This window comes from Penicillium canariense (genome assembly GCF_028826845.1).
Source record: "Penicillium canariense strain IBT 26290 chromosome Unknown utg000002l_segment0_segment0, whole genome shotgun sequence".
In the NCBI taxonomy this organism is placed as follows: Eukaryota; Fungi; Ascomycota; class Eurotiomycetes; order Eurotiales; family Aspergillaceae; genus Penicillium; species Penicillium canariense.
The window spans coordinates 1,538,809-1,563,361 of NW_026622729.1; the positions used below are offsets into that span (position 1 = coordinate 1,538,809).

The 24,553-nt window shown below is 49.8% G+C and overlaps 9 protein-coding genes across 9 annotated transcripts; 5 read left to right on the forward strand and 4 right to left on the reverse strand.

Annotated features, from left to right (window-relative positions):
• Nucleotides 1-276: 276 nt before the first annotated feature.
• On the forward strand, nt 277-1,554 carry N7482_003760 (uncharacterized protein; the record flags this gene model as incomplete). Its single annotated transcript, XM_056685885.1, has 1 exon — nt 277-1,554. The coding sequence occupies one exon, from the start codon at nt 277-279 to the stop codon at nt 1,552-1,554; it is 1,278 nt and encodes a 425-aa protein (XP_056544627.1).
• A 1,796-nt stretch (nt 1,555-3,350) lies between these two features.
• Nucleotides 3,351-4,510, forward strand: N7482_003761 (zinc-binding alcohol dehydrogenase family protein; the record flags this gene model as incomplete). Its single annotated transcript, XM_056685886.1, is given in 2 exon segments — nt 3,351-3,665; nt 3,677-4,510. 2 exon segments carry the CDS (start codon nt 3,351-3,353, stop codon nt 4,508-4,510), a joined length of 1,149 nt encoding a protein of 382 aa, XP_056544628.1.
• Nucleotides 4,511-5,679: 1,169 nt separating this feature from the next.
• On the reverse strand, nt 5,680-7,758 carry N7482_003762 (MDR family MFS transporter; the record flags this gene model as incomplete). The annotated part of the gene is made up of 8 exons (XM_056685887.1): nt 5,680-5,983; nt 6,068-6,144; nt 6,198-6,358; nt 6,432-6,531; nt 6,595-6,935; nt 6,995-7,265; nt 7,336-7,414; nt 7,487-7,758. 8 exons carry the CDS (start codon nt 7,756-7,758, stop codon nt 5,680-5,682), a joined length of 1,605 nt encoding a protein of 534 aa, XP_056544629.1.
• Nucleotides 7,759-9,205: 1,447 nt separating this feature from the next.
• N7482_003763 (uncharacterized protein) lies at nt 9,206-10,839 on the reverse strand (the record flags this gene model as incomplete). Its single annotated transcript, XM_056685888.1, has 2 exons — nt 9,206-10,400; nt 10,481-10,839. The coding sequence occupies 2 exons, from the start codon at nt 10,837-10,839 to the stop codon at nt 9,206-9,208; spliced, it is 1,554 nt and encodes a 517-aa protein (XP_056544630.1).
• Nucleotides 10,840-13,209: 2,370 nt separating this feature from the next.
• N7482_003764 (uncharacterized protein) lies at nt 13,210-14,733 on the forward strand (the record flags this gene model as incomplete). The annotated part of the gene is made up of 1 exon (XM_056685889.1): nt 13,210-14,733. One exon carries the CDS (start codon nt 13,210-13,212, stop codon nt 14,731-14,733), a length of 1,524 nt encoding a protein of 507 aa, XP_056544631.1.
• Nucleotides 14,734-16,055: 1,322 nt separating this feature from the next.
• N7482_003765 (uncharacterized protein) lies at nt 16,056-17,778 on the forward strand (the record flags this gene model as incomplete). Its single annotated transcript, XM_056685890.1, has 7 exons — nt 16,056-16,229; nt 16,296-16,387; nt 16,438-16,687; nt 16,741-16,869; nt 16,943-16,979; nt 17,035-17,153; nt 17,206-17,778. The coding sequence occupies 7 exons, from the start codon at nt 16,056-16,058 to the stop codon at nt 17,776-17,778; spliced, it is 1,374 nt and encodes a 457-aa protein (XP_056544632.1).
• A 905-nt stretch (nt 17,779-18,683) lies between these two features.
• On the reverse strand, nt 18,684-19,232 carry N7482_003766 (mitochondrial 54S ribosomal protein bL31m; the record flags this gene model as incomplete). The annotated part of the gene is made up of 1 exon (XM_056685891.1): nt 18,684-19,232. The coding sequence occupies one exon, from the start codon at nt 19,230-19,232 to the stop codon at nt 18,684-18,686; it is 549 nt and encodes a 182-aa protein (XP_056544633.1).
• Nucleotides 19,233-19,577: 345 nt separating this feature from the next.
• Nucleotides 19,578-20,553, forward strand: N7482_003767 (flavin reductase family protein; the record flags this gene model as incomplete). Its single annotated transcript, XM_056685892.1, has 2 exons — nt 19,578-19,623; nt 19,685-20,553. The coding sequence occupies 2 exons, from the start codon at nt 19,578-19,580 to the stop codon at nt 20,551-20,553; spliced, it is 915 nt and encodes a 304-aa protein (XP_056544634.1).
• Nucleotides 20,554-21,216: 663 nt separating this feature from the next.
• Nucleotides 21,217-24,266, reverse strand: N7482_003768 (uncharacterized protein; the record flags this gene model as incomplete). Its single annotated transcript, XM_056685893.1, has 2 exons — nt 21,217-22,508; nt 22,568-24,266. The coding sequence occupies 2 exons, from the start codon at nt 24,264-24,266 to the stop codon at nt 21,217-21,219; spliced, it is 2,991 nt and encodes a 996-aa protein (XP_056544635.1).
• Between the last annotated feature and the right edge of the window lie 287 nt (nt 24,267-24,553).

The following is a 24,553-nucleotide window of genomic DNA, read 5'->3' on the forward strand; positions in this document are numbered from 1 at the left end:
CTCCTCCTGAGCGACAGCGTTAATATTGCAGCCGTGGCTGGGACGTGGCTGGGGACGCTATTCGCTGGAGTCGGCTTAATAGCTATATTTTCTCAAATACGAGCTCTCGCAATTAGCCTAGTCAGGTCGAGGAAGTTTCTGATGGATAGATCTGCCGGGAACTGGGCGATTCTCATTCCAACGAGAAATATGCCCCAACATGGCTTGGTGGAAGGTGTCGCTCCGTGTTTTCAAGGGTGGCTTCAAAGAGCATATCGAGAGAACGTGACCATTTCAATGACTTGGGACTATAGGAAAGGTGGCGGAACCAGTGGGTGGAGCAACCTTTTTGCACACGCCGGCATCAACCCTCTAGACCTGGTCGATTATGGCGGCCCTGACGCACGGATATTCCCTGCTGTCAGTGGTAACCTCGGCCCTGGTGAAGCTCCTCGACTTGCTGACATGATATTTGAAGATGGGAGGGTCAGTTACGGCTTCACCCGGAATGAATTTACAGCACTACTCATTATTTGTGGATTTCGAATCTCCGAGTTCTCTATCTCCGGTTTGACTTCCTCTACTGGATTTCTCGGTACTATGGCTCTGGTTGATAGAGGACCATTCTCACAACTTGGACGTTTTGATCCTCATGATGGCTGCAGACATATTACCGAGGAGCTTGAACGCTACGTGAACAAACTGCCAGTTCAGAGATGCATTGACTATTCGTTGGGTATACTGCGAACGCCAACGCGTGGGGGCCGCCGCCTCATTATCCCTGCGGCAACATCAGCTGAAGATGATTCCCCCGCTGGCCTCTGCGCCTGGACGACTTGGCCTTCTGCTGCTCAACTCGATCAGATCAGATATAATCTGGAGCAATTTTTATCCATCTCAGGTGCCGACATACTGGTGTACTCGGTTAAAACAACGGGAGACATCGTATACGAACGGGAGACAGTGGATAGAGTCAATGCAGGCTTTTCCTTAAGTACGGAGAAGGTCCATCAAACAGTGCTAGTCGCTCATGCATTGGCTGCCTTGCAGCCATGGGGCTTACTCCCTGTTTTGCCGACTCACTTCGCCCGGGCGTTTAAGCCACTCATTGCTCCGTTTGTTGGTTCGCGCTCAGAGACTGTGACTGTCCTCCAGGAGCGCATGTGTGAAATGAGAATGAAACCGCTCGCTGGTTGGGATACTATTGATCAGCAGGCGATGGCACTTTCTCAAATGGGAGACATCAAGACCGACTTCTTTTCAGCTTCCAACAGTCCCTGCCGCCAGTACTTCAAGGCCATGAATATGGTTTTCGACGCATATAGGCTCCCCCTCACAGACGTGAGAAACAAGCTGGCAGCCAGTGCGGCATCAAAACTGTTGGAGGGCGATAGGCTGTCAGATAACTTCGTTGATAACATGACCATCCATTTGGGCCATGGTCGGTTGCCAGCGAAGATCCCAGATTGGGCCATTTCTGTGTATGCAGCTTATCTGTGGGGCTGGCTTAACGACCATATACCGATGGATTTCAACTTTCGGTCGAAGTTTAGTAGGCGGATCTTCTTGGAATAAGTCTTGTGAATACCAATTCGGGCTGTGCAAGAATAAGGATTCTGCTTATTTGTATTCGTACCTTTTCTTCAACTCATTATTCGTATTCGCCCAAACCGGTGTCGATCCACCAGGTCTATTTCTGCAGACCACGGCGCCCCGTCCCGGATGGAAGAAGTGTGATACAATAGCCTCATAGACGACGACAGAAATAAACTGTTGCCGGAGTAATCAGTGCAGCGACTCATTTCTGGAAATCAAACCAAACCCCAAGATATGCTTCGAGGCTCCCCGTAAAGTCAACCCGAGTTGGATTTCCTGGTGTCGCCGGAATCCCTAGACTTGCTGAACCACGCCCAACCGTGCTGCCTGCCGCAGCCTTGGGGCACACACAGCTGGTTTTACGTCTCATTGTCATCGATAGATGATTCCCTGGGACTGTAATTGAATGCTCTATTCCCGACATAGATAGGGATATTCCTTGTCCGTACACGCTGATCATTGTAGTTCTACAATTACTCTGAAAAATATATCGCATAAAGACTGGCTGGTTACTCATGCATATAGATTCGTCACTGTTTCCGTTCTCGGAATGACAAGCTCTACCCATGGGAGATTCTAGTTTCCCTGGAAACCTGGGAACTGCGTTAACAATTCCTGAGAGTAGGTGGATCATGCTAAGAAGTTACTATATTGCCATAGCATTGGGGCCAAAAATGATTCAGGGAACCCAATCTTAATTCGCGAGGACCCTCGAAGCACAGGCGGATAATCTCCTGAGGTTCAGTTAGCATCCGGACACGAGTCGCAGGGTTTATCACGAGGGCCGCGGTGTATATAGTACCATTCCGAAGAATACTGTACAACCGATCTTTGCAAAGCCTTGCTGTAAGTGCTAGAAGATCGCAGAAGTCGTGGTGAATGATAATATTGCGATATAAAGTTGTTGTGGCTATATGCCAAATGGGAGCTAACCCGGTCCGACAGCGGACCTGTTAGGGCTTAGTACGTTACCTGCTGCTGCTATATGGGAGAGAATGACCGAGCAAGCACTGGCAGGTTATGAGAAGGCTCTAGGTCGAGATCATACGTCCACACTCGTTGGAGTCCACAACACTGGAACTCTCTACATAGATCAGGGCAAGCGGAAGGAGGCAGAGATGTACCAGCGAGCACTGGCAGGCAAGTGAAAGGCTCCTCTCATGAATGGAATCTCCCTACACAGGAAACTAGGGTGGATTCGAGATTGCAATTTCGAGTTTGAGTTTGAGGTAGCCTACCACACACATTATACGCAAGTTAAAAAAGTTCATGAGCTCTAACCCTCCTATCGGTATCGTTGGATGCGCTCAAAGTCCTGGGCGACTTATCGGCCTAATGAGTCGGCCGATTCAAATCATGCGGTGGGCTTTGGGAGTAATGCACCATCCCAAGGATTATTATTAGACATACAGCATATAGAAAGTGCTTTCACCTCGTGAACAGTCAGTTATTCTTAGTAGGCAGGTGTTCAAGTGGACGGTGCACGGGGCTTGGGCATACCACAGAAACGTATCGAAAAATCGATACGGAGTGTTTCATAAATACGTCCGATGCGTTGTTCAGGGGAGGTTGTGGGAGTTTTCTCCTAGGTCCTAATGAGTAGACACGGAATTCAAGGTCCGGGAGCCGCCTCGCTTTATTCTTAGTGTTAGTGCTTAAATTCCATCCCCATGTCGCTATGATTATCAAGCTCTCAAGGCTGTTCACGAAAACTCGCAATCTCTACAATTGCCTGACCCCTTCGAAGCATTCCCTTTTCGTCCAGTTTCAACAAAATGACTCCCAAAGACCAAGCAGCTTGGATTCCCTCGAAAGGTGCAGTGCACTTGCAAGTCGGCGACGCACCCTACATAACCCCCGGTCCTGGCCAAGTAGTGATCAAGAATGGTGCAGTCGGCATTAACCCCTTTGACTGGGTACTACAATATCAGGGCTCTATTCTTGCGTCCCATCTCAAGTACCCCATGGTACTCGGAATAGATGTTGCTGGCACCGTCCTTGATGTCGGCCCTGGCGTGACACGCTTCAAGCTCGGTGACAGGGTAGCTGGCTGCGCTGTTTCTATTGCGAAAGAATCCGGCAATGCGAAGGTGCGTTTCAGCTGTACACCGTGTTACGCGAGTATATGGTCGCCCCGATTCCCGACCATATCACCGATGAGCAGGCCGCTGTCCTTGGGCTCGGGATCGGCACAGCGGCCTATGGTCTCTTTCATGAAGATTATCTCGGCCTCGATCTCCCCCAGGTACCGCCGCCGCCTAATCCACAACCTGGGGAACATATTCCCCGCGCTATTATTATCACGGGTGGTGCGTCAAGCGTTGGCAGTTGCGCTATTCAACTCGCCGTTGCAGCTGGCTACGAAGTTATATCAACATCGTCGCCAAGGAACTTTGCCTTCGTCAAAAGTCTCGGCGCTTCTCACGTCTTCGACTACAATAGCAAGACACTTGTCGCAGATCTTGTGTCTGCGCTTGAAGGCCGGGAGCTAGTCGGCGCATATACCGTTGGAGAAAACGCAGATGAGGTCTGCGCTTCTGTCATGACACAGCGGCTCGCTAAGGCGCCCGAGCTGCCGACGGGGAGATTCATCGCCTTGGCGGGTGGTGCGTGGAGGGAACCCGACTCGATTCGAGGACTGTTCGGGACTTACAGATTGATGGGTGGGATGTTTTCCATGATGGGCAAGAATGCCATAAAAAAGCTGCGGACGGGCATTGAGATCAAGTTCATAATGATTGCGGGGCTGGTTGATCCCGAAAGTTGTGTGTCTCAAGTGTATATGAATTTCCTGGGGCCAGCACTGGCTAAGAAGCAGTTTGTACCGGCACCGGAGCCGCATGTTGTCGGACGGGGACTGGACAAGATCAACGAGGCCTTGGAACTCAATCAGAAGGGGGTTTCGGCTAAGAAGATTGTCGTCTCGTTGCCTTAGTCGTGCAGACACGTCCACTTAGTACAGTTAGAATGAGTTTTGCACAAGGGGGAAAGCCTTTGGTTTAGCTAATGGATTATTTGAGATTCATTGATCTACATCGGAGAGCACAGTCGATGTTATGTGTCCAAAGATTAAAACTTGAATCGAGTAACAGGTGGAGAGATGTCGTTCTCTTCCTAATGGAAGGCTTGAGCAAGAGGGTCTACAACTAGACTAAGTGATTCTTCAGAGAGCCCAACATTGCACTAAAATGGACATCTTACGCCATGGGGCTGACTCTGTATTCAATGTGCCGGAAGGGGCCGGTCGGTGGGACTTTCACCTGTACTTACGCTCACAACGATTGCTGGCTTGAAGGACATCTTTCTGCATTCAACTTCGTGGGATTGTACCGAACCATAAAAATACATTATATAGGAATTCCAGCAAATTAGTACACTGTCGTAGGCATGCCTAGTACATCCTCAAACCACTGCTCATTTACAAGGTCCATCGATTGCATCCAGATCATTTGATCAAGATCAGGCACATGGTAATTGTGAGAGATGGTGTCAGGGTTGACACTCCGAGAAGTCCTGGTCTCCACATCTTGTACCTAAGAGGTGATGTGCCACCGAGTTTCAGCCCACATGCGACATCTACTCAAAAGCTTCGATAAATATTTTAGTAGATGGTCGTTACACTGAAGTTCCGTCTCCTTGCTACTCAATTCAATTCTCTGCAGCATGGAATCGATGGTTGTTATGAGATCGACTGTGCTGCGCACCACTTGGCAGTCCCATTCTGGGTCTTTCAGGGTTGAGAGATATTTCAAGAGTGTGATACTAAGAATCATTTGCGACCAGAAATGAAAAGGTTGGCCGACAAGTTTCGAGCAGGGGATTCTGTAGAAACTCTTCAGCCATGACTTGATGTTCTCAACTGACAGCCATAAACACTCGAGACGTTCGAATCCCAAGTTGATCCCACCGTCATTTCTTTGTCCAGATGGGTACAAGGAAAGTGAGTCAGTATTTATGGAATACGCTAGGTGATTAATGTATATTTCGACATATTGTGTGTGTGTATTAAGAATGTCTGCATAGGAAGCCGGAGGATAACCCCGGTTAGAAAAAGAATTAGCGATTCGGCACATAAGATACTTGACCAGCTCCTCGCCTGTAAATCTACTTACCAATCTGGGGAAGATCTGGCCGGAGTGAAGCGCGGAGCTCTTGCAATTGTCTTCGCAGAGATTTAAGATAGAATAAACGAGGAGCTGATGCCAAGGGTGTTGCTCCCGTGGAAAGGTAATCTGCTTCGTCTTGCCGCCGGATATCCTCCGCTCTTTGCTTTAACAACTGTAAGCGGACTTGAGAGACAAATAACTCATCTGAGGCGCATAATTCATTCGTGGTAATGAGTCGAAGCGCTTCCTCCATTTGCGGCGTCCATCGTAAAGCATCTTGGCGCCCAAGATGGGACGAGATACTGAGAAAATCAAATGTTAGTAACGCTGAGCCCCGAGCACAAGACTCCTGTTGAGTTTGATAGCTAATCAGAGGGCACACGCACTTGGAGCTTAGTATAAAACATGCCAGTACTGCCCGCTGCCTTTCCAATAACTCATAGGGCGTTTCATCAGCGGGGCTCTAGCTATCGTCATCAGCCCGCCCAACCATACTTTTCGATGGGCAGAACTTACAGCAGCTGCCGTGCAACCGCTTGCAACACCGTACAGAATCTGATACCCAATCCATTTTGCAGCCGAGGTCGAGGGGCTGAGTGTTGATAAGAGACCGTAGCCAACGGCTGAAATCGCGCCTCCTGCAAGCAAGAATGGGAGATAGTATCCCAGAACGGAGACTTTGTCGGGGGCAACAAATGATTAGCATGGAAACTTAATGGGAGACAACTGATCGAAAGTAGAGACACTGACTCAGAACACCCGAAACCACGGTAAACAGGACCAAGCCGAATGTGATTGGAAGCATATGCACGCCACTCATTAAGGGGGAGTCATCGTGGATAGCCTGGAACTAGATCGCAATGTAGAAGTCGGCCACGAGAACACTGGAAAGACTGAAGAACATCGTCATTACCGCTGACCAGATGATCTTGTTTTTAAGCATTGCAAATGGCACCATGGCATTGTCTCCCTGCCTATGCTCCCAGACCAGGAAAAGAGCGAAAGTGACGGCAGCGCCAACCAGCAAGCCAATCACAACCGAACCGTTCCAGGGGTGTTGATTACCACCTAATTGGAGTCCCAAAAGGAACATGACAACCGTGGGGCAGATGAGCATGAAACCTGGGAGATCTAGAGACTTGATGGCAGTCCCGAGAATTTCCATGGGTGGACTCTTGGCCTTTGGTTCGGGGACATTGTTGAAGAGAAGGAATTCGCCGACGATAGCGCCCAACGGGAGGTTGATGTAAAAACCTAAGCCATGGATTTTAGCCTAAGGAGCGCTAAAATTGGAGGGTGATGGAATAACATACACCATCGCCAAGACACGTTGGTGGTAAAAGCTCCACCGATAATCGGTCCTGTTGCAAGACCCAGCTGGCCCATACCCATGTTAAGTCCCATGAAAAGCGCCTGTTTTTGGATTGGAGGCACTGCAGAAATGGTTGTCAAAGCTGCATTAGCCACCCCAGCAGAACCGATTCCTGCGATTGTACGGCCAACAATAAACATGGGCGATGACTGAGCTGCTCCGCAAATGGCAGATCCAGCTTCGAAGATAAAAAAGAAAACTAGAAAGGTCCACTACATTGTCATTTCGTCAGATTCTAATTCACAACCTGACAGGCTGTTTTAGCCGCAGACTAAATCTTACCTTGATCGGAAACTGGCTATAAATTTTGCCGCTGAGAGGCTGGAAAGCTGCACTTCCGAGCTGATAGGCACCTCCATACCTGAGCAGAATAAATCAGCGTCTTTCAGGAGTAATCTGCGATGTCGATAGTAGACAGTCAAACTGTACTTACCAGCCAACGTCCACCAAAGAGTTGAATTGGGAAGTAACAACCGGAGTGGCTGTGGAAATGACAGCAAGATCAAGGAAGAAGAGAAAATAGGCCAAGGTAACTGAAGTCAGAATGAGGGTGACTGGGAGCCCCGTAGGGTACTCGTACTTGAGGTCTGCATCTTCGCTGGAGGGACTCTTATCAGCACCATCCTGCTTCTGTACTGAGTGATTGTGCCAAGTTTCGGCCGCGTCTGGGGGAGGCCCATCCAGAGAAGATGCCGTCTCCGCCATTGTTTATCTGGAAAGGGCTGTGGCTGAAAGGCGTGTGGTGCTGCTTTAGTGTCAGCACTTGAAAACCCTCAGATCATGCTAAATGGTGTATATATAAGTGATATTTCTCCTGATCATTAATAGCCTGCATCAATTATGCAAACTGCCTGGGACCCTTGAGGATTAAGGTAATCGGAGTCTGCTTCCGAAATCCGGACTCGTCGTGGAAGTCACCTGCAGCAGGGCCACCATCTCAAATCTAGCGTAGGGTGCATCTACCTATATTTCGGGTTTGGGCCGGAGTGTGGACCTGATCGGAGTCCATCTCCGAAGCCCCCAAAAAACCATCAGCTATTCAGGGCTGTCTCAGAATTAATATTGTAGGTGTCCAAAGCCCCTGACGGCTGCTACAAGACGGGGGTAAATTATGACTGGGCACTCCTCGGAAATGATATACGTTGTGGATTTTTTGACATTGATGCTGAAACCAATTTCGCAGCCAATTATTCGTACACGGATCTAGGTATCCTCTTAGCTTTCTATCGTGGCTCAGCCACTCTACGCACCTGGGCTTCAGGCGGCTTTAGGAGGCAGTTCACCCACCTGAATACACTTCATCCAGAAGGGTGAAGCCCCACCCCAAAATGCGCAAAGGCACCTTTTGGTAGAGGGAAAGATTCCGTGATTTAAGACCAGACACTACCTTGTTATTTTCCTTCCTGCTCCTCCTACTCGGCCGCTCTCGTTCCTATACCTCATTCGCTTCTCTTCTACCTTCCTGCCATTGCTCTCTTGCCTTTAATCGACCGCAATAGTGAATAAAAACGACTCGATGCTAGTTTACGCCTATAATATGCTGAACCTAAGCGACTTTGATAATTCTGAAATAAACCAGGATGCTCGTTCTTACCTATACGTGAAAATTCGTGAAGGGGTAGGGGTATCAGAGGAACAAGGCACGGCATATATGCTTTCTATGAAACCTGCAGAGAGGATGTATCCGTTTTCCTGAACTTTCTCACGTCGTTCATGCCACTGGTATGCGCGGATATGCGGAGCTCGGGTCACATGAAACCATAGAGTAACTCCCTTCTACGGCACTATGCTGGGATATTCTTTGATGCTTAGCTAGGTTAGCAGATCAGATGAAAACATCAAAGAAAATCTGATCGAAAAAAATCTCCAAATTTGACTAAAGGGAGAGGCGGGGGCTCAAGATTCTCTTTCTTATGACGCACCTCCCGGGAACGGGCCCAAATGTATTTAGGCTATTATGCTCGCGTTTCTTGTCCATTTACTAGACTAAGGTTTGGGTGGGAGAGAAAGAAACAGTCCATTTATTTTTGAATTAGATAAGTGATGGTCTCCTCTACAGGAAAAATTGGTAAGCCTTTGCAGCAAAAATAGATGGAATATAAGCTTCAAAAATAAAAAAATTCTCAAATGGTGGCAACAGTAATATTTACTCTCAGGCTGACATATCCTTTGGAATGTAAGAGATAAGCTCTCTTGCATATCCAGCAGCAGTGGCGGCAGCGTACCCGTGCCAGTAATCGTTTTTATGACTATCACAATAGTCTGAGATACCACGAATAACAAGGCAGGGGAAATTTGCTAATACGCCTGCAGCTTCTGTTTCAAAACACAGGATGTTACACTGTTCGGCTAGAGCATCTCTCAGCCTAGCGTCTTTGATAACCAGCTCGCCAGAAGCAATTGTGCCCCTGTGAATAACCAAAAAATGATTATCATCTCCATTATCGATGAGCTGCACGCGCTGGGATGGATCACATCCACACTGAGTGCAAGGACGCTCCCGATCAAGATGCGTATATTCAGGTCGGTACAGGGCGTCTAGAGCTGAAATAGGGCGCGTATACCTCTGCAGCCCTCTGATATTGGTGTTGATCCGTTGGATATTACTCAATATAGAGTCCTTCCCTGACCTTGCGCGTTGAGCGGCAAGGGCCTGAGCAGCGCTAAGAAGTAATGCTGGCGGTGGAGCAAGCGCACCAGTGCGAATAAAACGAGCCACTTCGGCTTTTCCATGGTCGTATTGCAGCACACCGGAGTGCTCTCCTGACGGCTTACTGACCACAACATCGCCGAGTCGGATCATTCCGTTGTCAGTTGTTGTTGGTACCCCGCCTCCAATTCCCACTAAGAGACAGAATCTTAAGTTTGGAAATGTTGTTCTCGCTTGGGTAATAACCGCTGCAGCTGAGTTATTGCCCGTCTGAGGCAATCCTGCAATTACCACGTTGTGGCCCTTAATACTGCCAAGAGTGTAGACATTATTATCGGTGTGAGGCTGGGGTAGCGGCCCATGCTGTTCGTCGAGCATTTCTAATGCAGCAATCTGCTCCACTTCCAACGGACTGATCCATGCGATATGATAATTTTCATGTTGTCGCTTTCCTTGTGCTTGAGCCCTGGTTTTCTTAAGGAGGCTTGTACTCCCAGCCGCAGAGATGCTAGAACTAACATGGGCACGCACCCCCGAGATACAGTCCAAAGGATCTTGCTGTGCAGAAGCGCAACCGACCTGGAGACTGAAAAGTCTCAGTCGTCCACACAAAACCCACCATGCCTGATGCTCCGCGAGCTTTGGAAGAGCTCCTTCGAAGGCGTCCCGTACCTCCGTCATCCAGTTGTCATCCAGCCTAGATCCCGAATTTCTTAAGGTAAATCAGTACAATATGTAACTAACTAATAAAACAGTGATTCATAAGCATAAACTTACTGCGACATCTGTACAAAGGAGCGCATATTCTCTTGCCAAGCAACTGTAATTATCGTGCCAGCCAGATGTTTTACAAAATCGGCTAGAGTGATTGTTGCTGCATTTGGATCCCTCTCAAGTTCAAGGAGCGCGTCCTCAAAATCTGACGCTGGGTCGATGAAAGCAGTAACCCATGCATGCGCTTCCTGAAATCTTGTGAACAAACCGCCTTCAGCGTAGTCATTCAGACAGGGAATGATTTCGCGTCTAAATATGAGATCTTTTTCCTCATTTGACTTTCGTGCGGGCAATCGCAGCCAGTCTCGATAGTCTGGTGCCCCAAAGGCGGAAATGATTGACGGAATATGTTCAACAGCCATCTTTTCTCTACAAGGGCAATGCGAGGTAAAATCAGTTAAATGTGCGAGTTCGGGTGTTCTGAACACCTTGGCGGGACGCAAAACCAAGCAAAATGCTGAGAGAACCATTATATAAGTCAGCCTCAGTCAAAAATACTGACCGCCAAACTAGAGCGGCTAACAGCCCAGGTGACTCAAGCCACCAGAGGCGTAATGCACAAGGCCAGCCCTTTTCAAGTATTCAATGTTGGACGGCGAATACGAGCACAGCTGGTGGTGGCTTTCTTACGTAGACGACCCGCATCCAATCAAAATTGAGAGCTTGCAAGCTCTATGCTATAGTGGCCCACCGGGGTTGAATCACAGACTGTCGGTTCTACTTCCTAATCCACTGGATGGTGGCCTGCAAGGATCAGTTTACTTCCAATACGAGTGGAGGCTATGCCAGACACTTAATATTCTATGTTGGAAGACCTGTAAAAGCACAGCCAGTGGTGGCTTGCTTGTGCGGACGACTCTCATCCAGTCAAAGTTGCTCGCTTGCGAGCTCCATAGTTAAGTGGCCTGTCCCATAATGCAATTAGTAATTGTTATTCTCCCACTCCAAGTTTCACTTTCCTTCTGTACGTGATGCAGATGTCAACAATGGCGAATCGCAGAGAATTCGGAAACCAGCATGATCATGCTTATTCTTCGAGCCTGGGTTTAGTGCGAGCCTTCGTGTTGTGAGAAGAGGCATTTGCTGCTTAGGAACGAACCCACAATGTCGGAGATAAATCCGGCCGCCAATCAACTTGGTCTTCATGTTGTACATATAGCTTTTTGCATACCTGGAAATGCGCAATTTAAGCATCCTATTAATCTACAGTACAACAGGTTATGAGCCCGAGTGCAATTAGTTGGTGCCGTTTCAACTCGCACCGAGAACCAATCATCTCTAATGATTTGAGATAGATCACCCCGCCTTCTCAAACATCATGTCGGCTCTCGTCCATGACTCCCCTGCCTGAGCCGTCGAGGGCCATCGTGCCTGCCACAGGAGGCGACAACTACGCTACATGGGAGCGTCTCATGATTTCCTACCTGAAAGCCAGGCAGGTCTAGAACGTGGTATCGGGCGACCTCCAGCGCCCGACTAGAGGGTTCGGTTACGGAGAGGTTAAATCAATTTTTTAGCATCCGGGCGATCTGATCCAATTATTTCCTCACCTCCTCTTCGTTCAGAATGTTCACTACATCCAAGGAGCAGAGATAACCACGACCAGATTAGATGAGCGTCGTGCCTACATTTGATCTGGAGGGGTAACTACGATCATGGTCAGTTCAACTTCCCGCAAAAAGAAAATGGAGGCTAGGACGCGAGCGGGACGGAGGATGAAAAAGATGGAAAGTTTAACCGAGGGGCCACGTCCGTGCAGCAGGGATATTCAGGGCGTTTAGGTAGAGAAGCCCGAAAAAAGAGTAAAGTAGCAAGAGTACTCGCCTCAATAAATCACAAAAACCAAAAACCAAAAATAAACGAAAACATACAACAGCCAGGATTCGCATGTGGTCACCCACCATACTACTAACTGGCCGGCGTGTGGCTTAAGTACGGCTGAGCGGACGGGAAGCCCTGTTCTCCACACCCTATGGTCGTATGTACGGGAATAGTTGATCAGCTTAATTATCAAGCCTCCTAACGTAGCAAGAAGCACATTCTAGGCAACTGCTATGCCGGAGTCGGGGCCGTATCGCATCGATCTTGATAAAATATGCCTCACATCACCTAGCGGAAGGTGAAGGCAGGACCTCTAGCTAATTGCACTGTTCTACACTCAAATTATGAGGCTGATTTCAATGCAGCCCCCACGTGTCGCCGCCTCATAGGCTAGACGGCGCGAGACGGGCTGCATTGAAATCAGCCTCATAATTTGAGTGTAGAACACAAGACGTGGACAGGCCGTACAGGAGGCTGAGTTAAGAATGTAATATGACTATCTTAGGGGCTTAGTTAGGAGAGCTATTTTCGGCTCAACGCTGAAAAATTGAAGGCCAATCACACCTCAGTCGTGTTCGAGCTAAGCGTCTCCTATGTTGGTCAATTTCTAGGGTCTAAAATCTAAGGGACATAAAAGCCTTGTTTACCTATTCCACTGTCATTTGTGCAAATATCCCATCACGATGCCAAACACGCAGCGTCTTTAGGAAGAAATCACGTGCTTAGTTACACAAAAGAAAGAAGTCAATGTGCTCTTTGACCTTGACCCTATGATGTACTCCCAGATCCCCTCAGAAAGTTCAAACTCGCTTGGAGTGCCAAAACGACGATGGTACTGCGACAGGAGTCATTTACTCGCCCTGCTCGGCTGCTTGACATGCTTCGTGCTGTCGATCCTTGCAATCCAGCCGATGATCGGACCCGCATGGAGCCTGTCTTGGAAACTGGGATTGACAAACCAGCTGGTCGTTATAGGCTTGTTGTTGAGCTTGATGAATGAGTGCACTGGTATTCTTGCAGCTACCTTTTTCCTCATCGTCGAGACCCGGCGAAAGACCCCGACACTGCAGAACTACGAGGCTATTATCAAGAAGAGTGTGTTTTTGGATAAGGCGGACGTACGATGGCGTGCATCTTTCCTCCTTCTCACCCTCCTCCCTCTGGTGCTCAGCGTGGCATACAAAAAGCTCATTGGAGGAAGCAGTACGATGGAGATCCAGAGCCAGTTTCCACGGTACTACGGCCTCGTGCCGCTTCCCTTGGGAACGCTTAACGTGATGAACAACTCGATCTATTATATGATCAACGCAAGCGTCCCTTATATGGTAGCATCCTCGAGCGCTCGTTCGACTCCGCGATTTCCAGCAGTGTACGGATTTAACACGATCCTCCTAGACAATACCTCCACGGCGTTGCTGGACTTGCCTTCTCCGGACTTTCTGTCTTCCATTCAGCAAAATTTGACTATCGGGGAATCCTGGAGCATCTCAGCGGCAGTGGATGGGACAATCGCTCGATACAATGCATCGATCTCGTCCTACAGAGATAATGACGCCTTCTGGACGAGTGCGCTCAACCACTCCTATAACCCTACCGGGTTGTCGACGATTTCTCTCTACAATGGCTATCAAATCGGGATGATCAATGGCCTGCAGAGTCTACACAGCGAGAATCCGGGGCCGTATTGCCTGATGGGCTTCTTCAAGGGAAATGCATACGGGCTGCATATATATAGTAAAATGACCGAATCTACTAGCCTCGCGTTCAGACAGGCCGCATATATGTTCGAGATCCAGCGAGAAAGGTGTCAGGGAAAGTGGACAGTGACACGCGGCAGCATACAACTCGTCAGTGGCAGCTGCACCGGAGAAAGGGCCGAGCAAGTGGTTTTCAACAGCACCACGCCATATTACGCGGACACACTGCCTCTATTGTCCCAATGGCTGAGCCGGTACTCTCCCACAAATTCTCACAGTCAGTCGCCATGGCTGGTCCCATCGTTGACGACCTCCGTTGCGAGCATGTTCTGGGCTCGGATCATCTACATGAATCCGACGAACAACGTGTATCCTGAAATGTACTACCCACCGACTGAAGAAATCATCCGGTCGACACGGTTAACTCTCCAGGCGAATTGGGGTCTGTACCTTACACTATCTATCCACCCCATCCTTTGCACGATGATGCTACTTTCAATCTGTTTCTGCTACCAAACCCCGGTCGGAACGGGATTCGGCTTGATCTCGGTTTTGGCAAGCATCCGGAGAGACAGTCTCGATCAGTTGCGGGGTGCCGGCTTGTCAGGGACCCTCACGAAAACAGTTCCTATGAAGATCGTTGTCCAGGACTCTCGCTCTCATCCAAGGATCCGGTACTCCTTGGGAGACAGTTTGGAGACCAAGGGCCAGTTGGATATAAAAGAGACGTACTTTTAGATCTGTTTCATAGAACTAGATGTAACTTTCTTTCTTCTTCCTCAACTTTTTCTGTTTTCAAAGATATCTAGTAGGTTAATGGGTATCCTGGGTTAAGAATTCCTGCAACTCCGTTATGTTCTGGTCCTGATATAATACAAACTTTGCAGTATATGTTTGAGTATTTCTGACATAGTTGTAGCAGCGGTAGATATGGATGCTCAGTTTTGCTTACATACATATCTAATCTTCTACGCCATGTGTTTCCCCACCCCAAACCTCGGCGTCCCCACCCCGGCCCCATAATTGAACCGAGACCCTTATAATTGGCGGTTGGCGAAAGGCCGGGGTTCGAAGACAGAGAAATCAGATTCAGGTCCAGTTTTGTGCCCCAACCACCAGCACAAAGCCTCCCGCCTGCAACGGCTGATTTGGATTATGAGTTGTTGAACTTTAACGACCCATCTGAGTTTCCATTGTTGGTCTCTCTTCAAATCCTAAGTGAAGAACATCCGGTATATCCAGCCCAGACGGTCATGGGCGAAGTGTTCGACACTTTTACTGAGCGCAGAAATCCAAACACATCGCCCACCCATGCGAAAAGAGCGCTTGATACCCTTGACCACCCCGAACAGCCAAAAAACAAAAGACAAGAAGTCGGTGACTATTGTCGAGCGTCAATCCTAAGAGACACCGATCGATGTAACGCTCAGAGGCTAACCCCCTCCACGAGAAACATTTTTCAGCCCTCACATTCACAATCGTCTGCTAGAGCTAGATTGCAAGTTAACAGACGCTTTTTGCACAATTTTGGCTCAGATGGCCGGTCCTAGCTCTATTGTGGCTCTAAAGGAAGCATTAGAGTGTTCAAGGTCCTGGCCTCAGGCTCAAAGCTGGAGAATCTCAGGTCATGCGACACGTCGCGAAAGAATAGAAATTATTGGGGACCTGGAGGTTCGGGAAATTTACTGTGCTCTTCTCAAGAGATATGTGATGGAGTTGTTTCGGAACTGCGGAACCCATCCAAATGGCAACTATTACGCCATTCATCCACGAGCCGTCGTCTGGCACGGAAGCTACTAGATATATTTATCCTTAATAGTATGTAAAAAAAAATGGCCTGAGGTTTCCCGAGCCTTGACGCATGAGTTTGGAGGCGCGTCAGTAATTGTCAAAAGCACGCTTGAAGTCGCCATCGCGGGGTTGTGTCAAAGCTGCACTGCTGACGTGCTTGCCGCACCTGGTCGCGATAGCGATTTGAGCTTATCGAGATTCAATTTAAACCCATTGGTCCCCTCAATCTCTTCTTGCTACGGGATCGAATTTGAGAGCGTTCTATCAAGATGGTCGTAAAAGACGATACCTTCCGAGTATTGATTGCCGGCGCTGGTATTGCGGGGCTTGCTACGTCAATTTCACTCAGGCGCATATCCGATCTTGCCAATCTTGATGTGCATATTTACGAGCAGGCTCCGGAGCTCTTGGAGATTGGAGCCAGTATTGCACTAAGTCCGAATGTACCATTCTGCGTCAAGTCTATTAGCAGTCATTAAGATTTGTTTACTGATTGATCATATGAGCAGGGTATGCGCACCTTGGAGAAGCTCGGCGTGAACAATGCTCTCACCGATGAGGTTGGGTATAGAGGACCAAGTGGAATACCGCAAATTTTCCGGTAAATTTATCAGTCACGGTTTTTTTACATGCTAACAGGAGTGTCTGCAGTCATTGGAAGACCAACCAAGTTATCTCAGTCGACACGCACAATGATGTTCCCGATCCTCGCCACCATACGACTCGCTTCCACCGAGGCCATCTGCATGCTGCTCTCCTAGAGCATGTCCCAAGAGAGTCTATCCACTTGGGAAAAAAGATAAAACGAGCAGAGGCTAGCCAGGATAGGGTGTCATTGCACTTCGAGGATGGAAGTAGTGCTCATGGTCATATTTTGATCGGGGCAGATGGGATTCGATCGGTCGGTTGCAACTTATCAGGGCATCGTTTCAATATTGCTAATACCCATTGAAGCCAGTGAGACAATCTTTCATTCCGGACTATAAGCTGCGATTCAGTGGGAAGGTCTTCATGAGATCAACTTTCGATGTATCATTGATCGAGGGCAAGGTGCCTGACTTGCCCATCGATGCGATGCATTGGGTATGTAATACCAGCAAGGCTCTTTCTCTTCTTCTTCTTTCTTATTTATTCAATGACACTGATGATCAAACAGTGGGGGCCACGAGACAATTTCTTCGCATCCCGACTTGGTATGTCAAGACCCTGAATATACTCGGGGCTCAGGTTAATCTAATTTACATGCAGGCAAGGGACAATATACTACCGTTGGCGCTTACGATGATCCACGTACCGCAGAGGAAGTTGAACAAAGCATCGCATGGGATCAAAAAGGAAATGTGGAGTTCTTGAGGGAAAGATACAAAGTATGTTTCGTGGTCTACTTCCTGACGAAGCACATCATTTTAAGAGTTTTAGGACTGGAACCCCACCATCCGAGCCCTTACCCAGCTCACTCCGTCAACCAATTTATATCCAAACTTTGCCGGAGATGCTCTTTCAACCTGGGTATTTGGTTCGCGGGTCACTCTTATCGGTGATGCAGCACATGCACATGGTGGCTCCTTTGCTGCAGGTGGGTCTTTGGCGCTCGATGACTCTCTCGCTCTTGGTCTTGCTTTCAAGCATGTTTTCAACTCACCTTCAAGGCCTTCGCTGTCATCTGATAGTATAAACAAGGCTCTGGTACTATACAGCAAGACGAGACAACCACACACGGCGCGTCTATTGCGTATTATACATAACCAGATTAAAAAGAGAGCGCCAGAAGATGCGACATTCGAAGAGGAAGACGCTACACTTGTTGCTAGGATGAAGACTCGCCCTAACACCGAATGGCTATCAGAACATGACGTCGAAACTGCTTTTGCAGCCGTGATTAACCAGAGTACGTCCGAGAGATATCCTGAACAAGCATCAGCCGTGAAAGAAGAAAGCAAACAGGGCAAGGCGGTTGATGAAAACATCCGGCTTCAGGGAAGCAAGATTTAGACTAGATCCGTACATGTTCGTTGAGCTTGATTCACCCAAATACATTGAAACTTTACGTCCATATATGGAGCTTTTCTAGCCACAATGAAAATTGTATCAGGCTCTTATACGCCCGAAACACAGGCTCAAATATTGGCGTGAATGCCTGACAGGCTACGCCTTTTCGATGAGTAAACTTAGTAATGTTCCACGCTTGTGTATAATAGATTTTTCGCCGTTTAAACCGGACGTCGCTCGTACCTGAGAAGCCTCCTACCCCAGAACCACCACTTCAGTCCATGAAGCTGCAAGTCTCGATGTATCTCCCTGTGAAAAACTTCGGTCTTGTACCGGGCCTGCAAACTTGTCACCCCGCCGCTGTTTGATAAAGATGAACGCAGCACTCAAGAGATAGAAGACACCAAGAGGTGTGGCCAGATAGAAACGAATTTTATAAGCGAAAATTTGGAATCCGAATCTTGAGATGCAATCCGCCAAGGTTATCTGGACGAAACCTCCCCGGAACCAGGCGCCTTGGATACCGGCTACACAACTAGTGGCACCGCCAAACCGCTTAGTTCGCTCTAGCAGCTTTGGATAGTAATGTGAATGCTCTGGTTTTTTAGTCTGATGCCAACCCTTTCTGCTTTATAAGCAGCTGATACGGGGAGTGTCTTCAGATTTACCGACTGATATATGACATACATGCGAAGGATTTGAAACCAGTAGGATTATTCCAGGTGGAAAGTAACAGAATTCGCAAATGAACATCCATGCACGGTAAGAAAGAACATATGTATATTGTACAGGACAAATGAAACATGAACACAACTCCCAACCCAGATAGAAGGAGGACAGCAACCACCGCCCCCCCCCCCTTCTTCCTTTTCCAATAGGTCAATAACGTATAGTCACAGTCGAAGCGCTTATTTCTTCTTCTTTCCCGAGACCTGGGGCTCCTCCTGGCCGAACGAGCTGATCAAATCCAACAAATTATCCTCTTCCTCCTGTTCAGCCTGGGCCTGGGCTTTAGCAGCCTCTTCCTCGGCCTTCGTAGTCGCAGCATCCTTCGTATCACCGCTCGACGCAAGCTCGGCAGCCGGAGCATTGGCATCCCAGCTGCGACCGAAGCGCGCACGGAAAGCCGCCAGTCGACCAGCCTCATCATCCTCAACGTTCATCAGTTTGCTGCTGGACGGGTTCCAGAGCAGTGAATTGCGAGTGTCGCGTGTGGAACGGTAGACGGGTGCGGGCGAGGTGGTGCGGTGGGTGAAGGCGCTGCCGTCGGAAAGGGTGATGAGCTGGGTGAAGGTGTAGGGCCGCTTAGGGCGGCGGAGAAGTGTGGCATGGCGGCATTGCGAGCAGACGAAGGTTGTGGTCTTGACTTGGGAGGCTGGCAGCCCGGTTGGAAGAATGGTCGATGTCGAGCTGGATATCCTGGCCGCAGCGCGGCGCAGAGACGTATGCATCGACATTGTAGACGGGAAATGCAGAGCGTTGGGGGTGAGCTCTATGCAATTGAAGAGACTGCAGCCACAGAAAGATCGTCAGGCGGGCTGGGGGCGGGAGATTGCGGAGCGCAGAGTAAAGTCGATGCTATGCAACTCACGTCGCAGAGAAACTTTTGGGAATTATCGCGGGTTATGTAAGCAGCCGGAGATTTTCCACGGGCAGTCCTCCGGTTGAGAATTCGCGCGTGGTTCGCGCAGCTTTGCGTCTTCGACATAAATCAGCGGAAACACAGTCTGCGTTTTGTTTTCCGATTCTTTTGCGCAGGCATAGAGCGTTGTCGAGTGCTCCGGCTTGTGGAGACCGGCAGCATGAAGCTATCTCTTCCGCGACTTGCGGTCCGGAGAGGCCTCAGAGGTGAGTCTCTCGAGCTGTTTACAGTATACCTTGCCCGATAAATGTTCCTAACATTGCTTAGAGCCATTATCCTACATACTGCCTCCTCTAAGACCCTGCAATTCTACCATCGGAAACCTTCTCGCACCAGAGTGCCCCCGACACCATCGACATTGCTCACCACGACATATCAGCAATACTACCGCTTCCCTCCAACAAAAGAACCCGAATGGAAGCCAGACCTCACCTTCCGATAGAACAGGCACTCTCTCCTCTGCATCGAAACCCTCGCAAACCTCCCCCGCATCCTCAATATCGGAACATGTCCGCCTCCTCATGCGCCGGGTCCCCTACCCGGTCGCCATAATAACAGCCACCGACCCAACCGGTCCGGCAGATACCACCTCCTTCCGCGGGATGACCGTCTCCTCCTTCAATACAGTAACCCTCACGCCGCACCCAGTAATCTCATTTAACGTGCGCCGACCATCCGAGACACTCAATGCGCTGCTCGCCTCAGGCCGGTTCCTAGTCCATCTACTCGCGCCGGGACCTGCGACCGCAACCCTGGCCGGAGACTTTTCCAAGGGAAACACAACGCTCGCTTCAATGTTGAGCGGGCATGGAGAGTTTGAATTCGGGGTAGTGAATGCTGAGCAGAGCTTCGGTGATGGAGCCGAGAGGCCTCTACCGATCCTCAGGCGACGAGGGCCACACTCCAACAACCGCAAGGATTTCCCTTTCGTGTTAGAATGCAGGCTTCACCCACAGAGAATTGATGTGCATGATCACTCAATTGTACTGGGTACAGTTTTGCGGGCCATTGAAGGCTCGGAAAACCAGATTTCGAGCCAGGGGTATGCTGAGGAGAACCCGGATGAGCATTCGCCCGAAAGCTTATGTCTGACATACGCCAATACAAGGTTCTGGAAGATGGGAGGCGAGATTTAACTGAACTCTACATGGAGAAGCCATGATAAGAAAGCACTCCGGATCACAGCGTGGACGTGTTGAGCGTTTATTGTATATATACCATTGGCTGAGCTAGCATTCTTTGTACATATAGCCTTCTCATTAGCATTAGACATGGACCTGCAGGACCATTTATTATAGGTGTTTTTATTGCTTGCCAACATATATAGTTAGCGTAGCTGACTGTGCAGACTCAAAACAGATTGATTTCAATTGGCAGCTTCTAGGACGATCTTTTACAATAGTTGTTACGGAAAAGGATGTATGGGGGCAGCCGGGATAATATGGAACAAGCTTTTTATCTTTAAGAACAGAGCTGCAATTCACCTCACTTCATCCTGGTCTATCCACACTCGTGTAACTCACCGCGAGGGAATAGTCGTGCCGTGATGGCCAAAGAATGCCAATTTTAAAGCCATCACGACACGACCCGGTAAGACATATTGATTCGATTGTAAAGAACGGATAGAGCGTGTCAAGGCGAAGGAATGATGATTTTACCGAACGGACTGGAAAGCACAGGCGCGAACGTATCAGGCGAACCACTTCGGAGGACGGGTGGAATCAAGACATCAATCAAGGTACGCCTTAGATCAGCAAAACCGTGGTATGACTGATGGAGTTAAAAGGCCCTGGGATATCTCATTCGCGCGCCGATCTGGGACTGCCACTTCCGCTGCCGCTGCCACCGCTGCCACTACCAGCTCCGCTAACGCGGCTCGCTGCCCGCTGGAAAGGGCTCAGAACAGGTCGGCCACCGTGTTGCAAAAAGCCGTTCCCATCTGACCCAAAGCGTTGCTGCTTGTCAGAGAGAATATCGGACAGGTCGAGCTGGACCGACGGAAGACGACTCGACTCGAAGAAATCTGAACCATATTGACTGCTACGAGTGGAACGGTTGGAGAAGGAGCGGTCCCGGTTGGTGATGCCCGTCCCAAAGTAGGAGCCGGTGTTGCCGAGCGGGGAGGTCGAAAACTGAGGCATAAAGGTGGAATCTTGTACGGGGCTTGTTGGATGTGACGATGAAGCATGGATAGGCGAAGATGCAGTCTGGAGAGGGCTAGACCTGGCGGGAGGAAAACTGAGGCCCAGCAACGCTCGTCCATTAAGAGCGGAGGTTGTTGTAATGATTTCGGCCATTGGGTTGGTGCCCGGCAAGTTGCCCTCAGGAGTCAAAGGACCAGAGTCGAGGAGCATTTGCTGTTGCTGCTGCTGTATGGACTGTTCGATCGCAGAAGCCTGCTGCCAAAGTTGACTAGTACGTAACTGGAAGTCCTGTACAGACTGGCTGATGCTTGCAAATTGCTCGTGGAAGTTGGTCTCCATTTTGGCGTGGTCTTGCTCTCGGGCAAACTGTTCGGCTGCGCGACGCTCTCTTTCGTTCAAACCTTGGGCATTGGCCGATATGATGCGCTCGTACTGTTCGTTGACGCGAGTACGGCGGCTCTGAAGACGCTCGCGCTTCTGGACAGCCAGATTCAACTCCTGCTCCAAGGATGACACTTGTTGGGCTGAGGCAAGGCGAGCTTCAGCAACCTCTTCCTTGGTCTGATTGAAAAGCTCCAATTCACGGTCGAAATCAGCTTTGTGCGCAGACCATTGCTCCATCTCCTCCTCCGGCACGTTCTCCATGTTGTCTAGTTGCATCTCCAACACCGCAGTGGCCTCCTCTGTTTGCCGAATGTTTCGCTCAAGCTGGAGCGAGCGCTGCTTTTGTCTATTCTCGTCTGTTCCACTCTGAAGTCGATGGTTATAGTTGTCCAACTCCCTCCGGATTTTCGAGATGAGAAGTTTGTGATCGTTCTTCGTCTTCTTCAATCGAGAGCGCTTCTCGTTCAGTTTGGCTTCGGCGTTGATGACGGAGTTCTTGAGCGTGGTCGTAGGGGACGAGGGCCGATAGGGTGGCTGTGGTGGTGTCGGTACCGAGGAAACAGCTACTGGATCGATGAGTCTGATGAACAAAGGGGCATCTTCCCGTCCGATGGAAACTTACCTTGTTCCGTGTCGGCCGTCGCGGGCGTTTTGACACTCATGACACAGATTTCTTCATTGGTATCGCTGCGCACGAAAGAACACGTATAAGCGCAATTGGGTGCAAGTCCGGAGATCTCGCCCCTCCAATGGACTATACTGGGTTCCTTAGAAGAATCAGAAACCCTGCAAATCGTCGCGGTTGCCCAAAGTGCCCCATTGACACAGACATAGAACGGCTCCATATCTCCTTCTACACGACCAACATCACAAGAGCTCGGCGCCATAGAATCATCGGCAAGATCACCGGCAGCAAATTTGATTGTAGAACCGTCCACATCTGTAATCCATACCAATCCTTCATCGACGGGAACTCCCTGCAAGTCGTCTTCGGCCATTGTCAACCCGCGTGCAGTCTTCGATAGCACCCGCGAATGCTCGTATTCCCGCATGACTGTAACCTTTGTACTGGCAAGGGCGGCCCAAAATGGTTGACGGCTTCGAACTTGATTGGCTTGTCGCCTGCGTTTCTTGGCTGACGTTAAACGATCCTTGCTGTCCTTGACAAATTGACCATCCGGCCCCACGAAAGAAGACGAAAGGCTAGCGGCAGACTCCAGAGCAGAATCGGGCTGGCCCTGCGAGCCTGCGGACGCTTCTGTATCCCCACGCTTGCCGGTCCGCGGTGGGGCCGGGGACCGGTTCTTAGCCATTGAACGTCTCGCCATCGCAGTTCCGGCTTGTGCTAATATATGAACGGCGAGCAGACTCCGTAACCAACTCGGCGAGGTTTGCGATTCGGATCGTCGGAATTCGGCGGGTAGAATATTCGAGTACTGCGAGAGAAGATCGGGGCTAATGAGTTTGGCAGAAACAAGATGCCCCATCACAAATTCTTGTATGCCTTTGCTGCGAATAACATGAAGCAGCAGAACAATTCCGACGCACAGAGCGTTGACCCCACCGTTCTTCCCGGAGCCTCCGCCGCCCAAAGTAATGGCGACTTGGACGTGGGCAAGGTCGATTGCAAAGTTTTGTGCCCACGTCCACATGAACAGGCCCCAGAAGAGAAGGCAGAACCCGTCCATGGCGATCATAGTCCCAAGAGAAGGCGTCCCGGCCGGACCTTGGAAGATGTCAAAATTTGACGACAAGGAACCAGCAGCGGCGCCACTTGGAGGCATGAATGTCAGGGACGCGAACAGGAATTGAACCAGGGTCAGGACCATCGGCGGAAGTTGTAGCAGAAAAATCAGAATGGCAATCGTGTCGTACATGGGGCACGACTTGAGTATCGTGGACGCGAGTTGGAGCGGGTTTATTGAAGCGTTGGAACCAGATCGTTTGGTAGTGCCATTGCGAGAGGCCGAACTTGTCATGCCGCCATTATGCGGCACGGCGCCGTTGGTTTCGCCGCACGCCATGTCCGCCACACCTTTACTATGCCCATTCACCAGCCCACGCACATTGCCATCGAGCTTGGTCCCATCCACACCCTTGCACACGACCGCCGGAGAGGTGACCGCGGGGTCACTAGTGGAACGAGACGAGGGCAGGTCGAAAGGAGCAGAGGCGCCCGAGCCGGGAGCGTTGCCGTTGCCGGGCGAGCCGTTGAGATGGCTGTTGGACTTCTGCTTGGTTACTTTCTTGCCGGGACCGACGAGGCCATTCTCGTGTCGATTGCTCTGATTCTTCCTGCCCGCAGCGGATGAGCGTGGCATGGACGAGGGAGCCGAAACCCAGGTCCGAGTCAGCTTGGCGGGATGAGGCCAAGGACTGGGACCAGGCTGGAAGGAGCGAAAGGGGGAGGGGGCGAAGGGATCGAGGTCGATGTGAACCCAGGATCCGTTCGGGAAGAATGAGGATGAGAGGGACGAGGGGAAGGGAGGGGGAAAGGGAAAAAGAGAAGTCGAAGTCGATGCGGTAATACGAGAAGGGGAAAGAAGGAAAAGTCCCGGTGGAACTGCGGCAGTATGAAGTTGGTTGGAGAGAGGAAAGAAACAAAAAT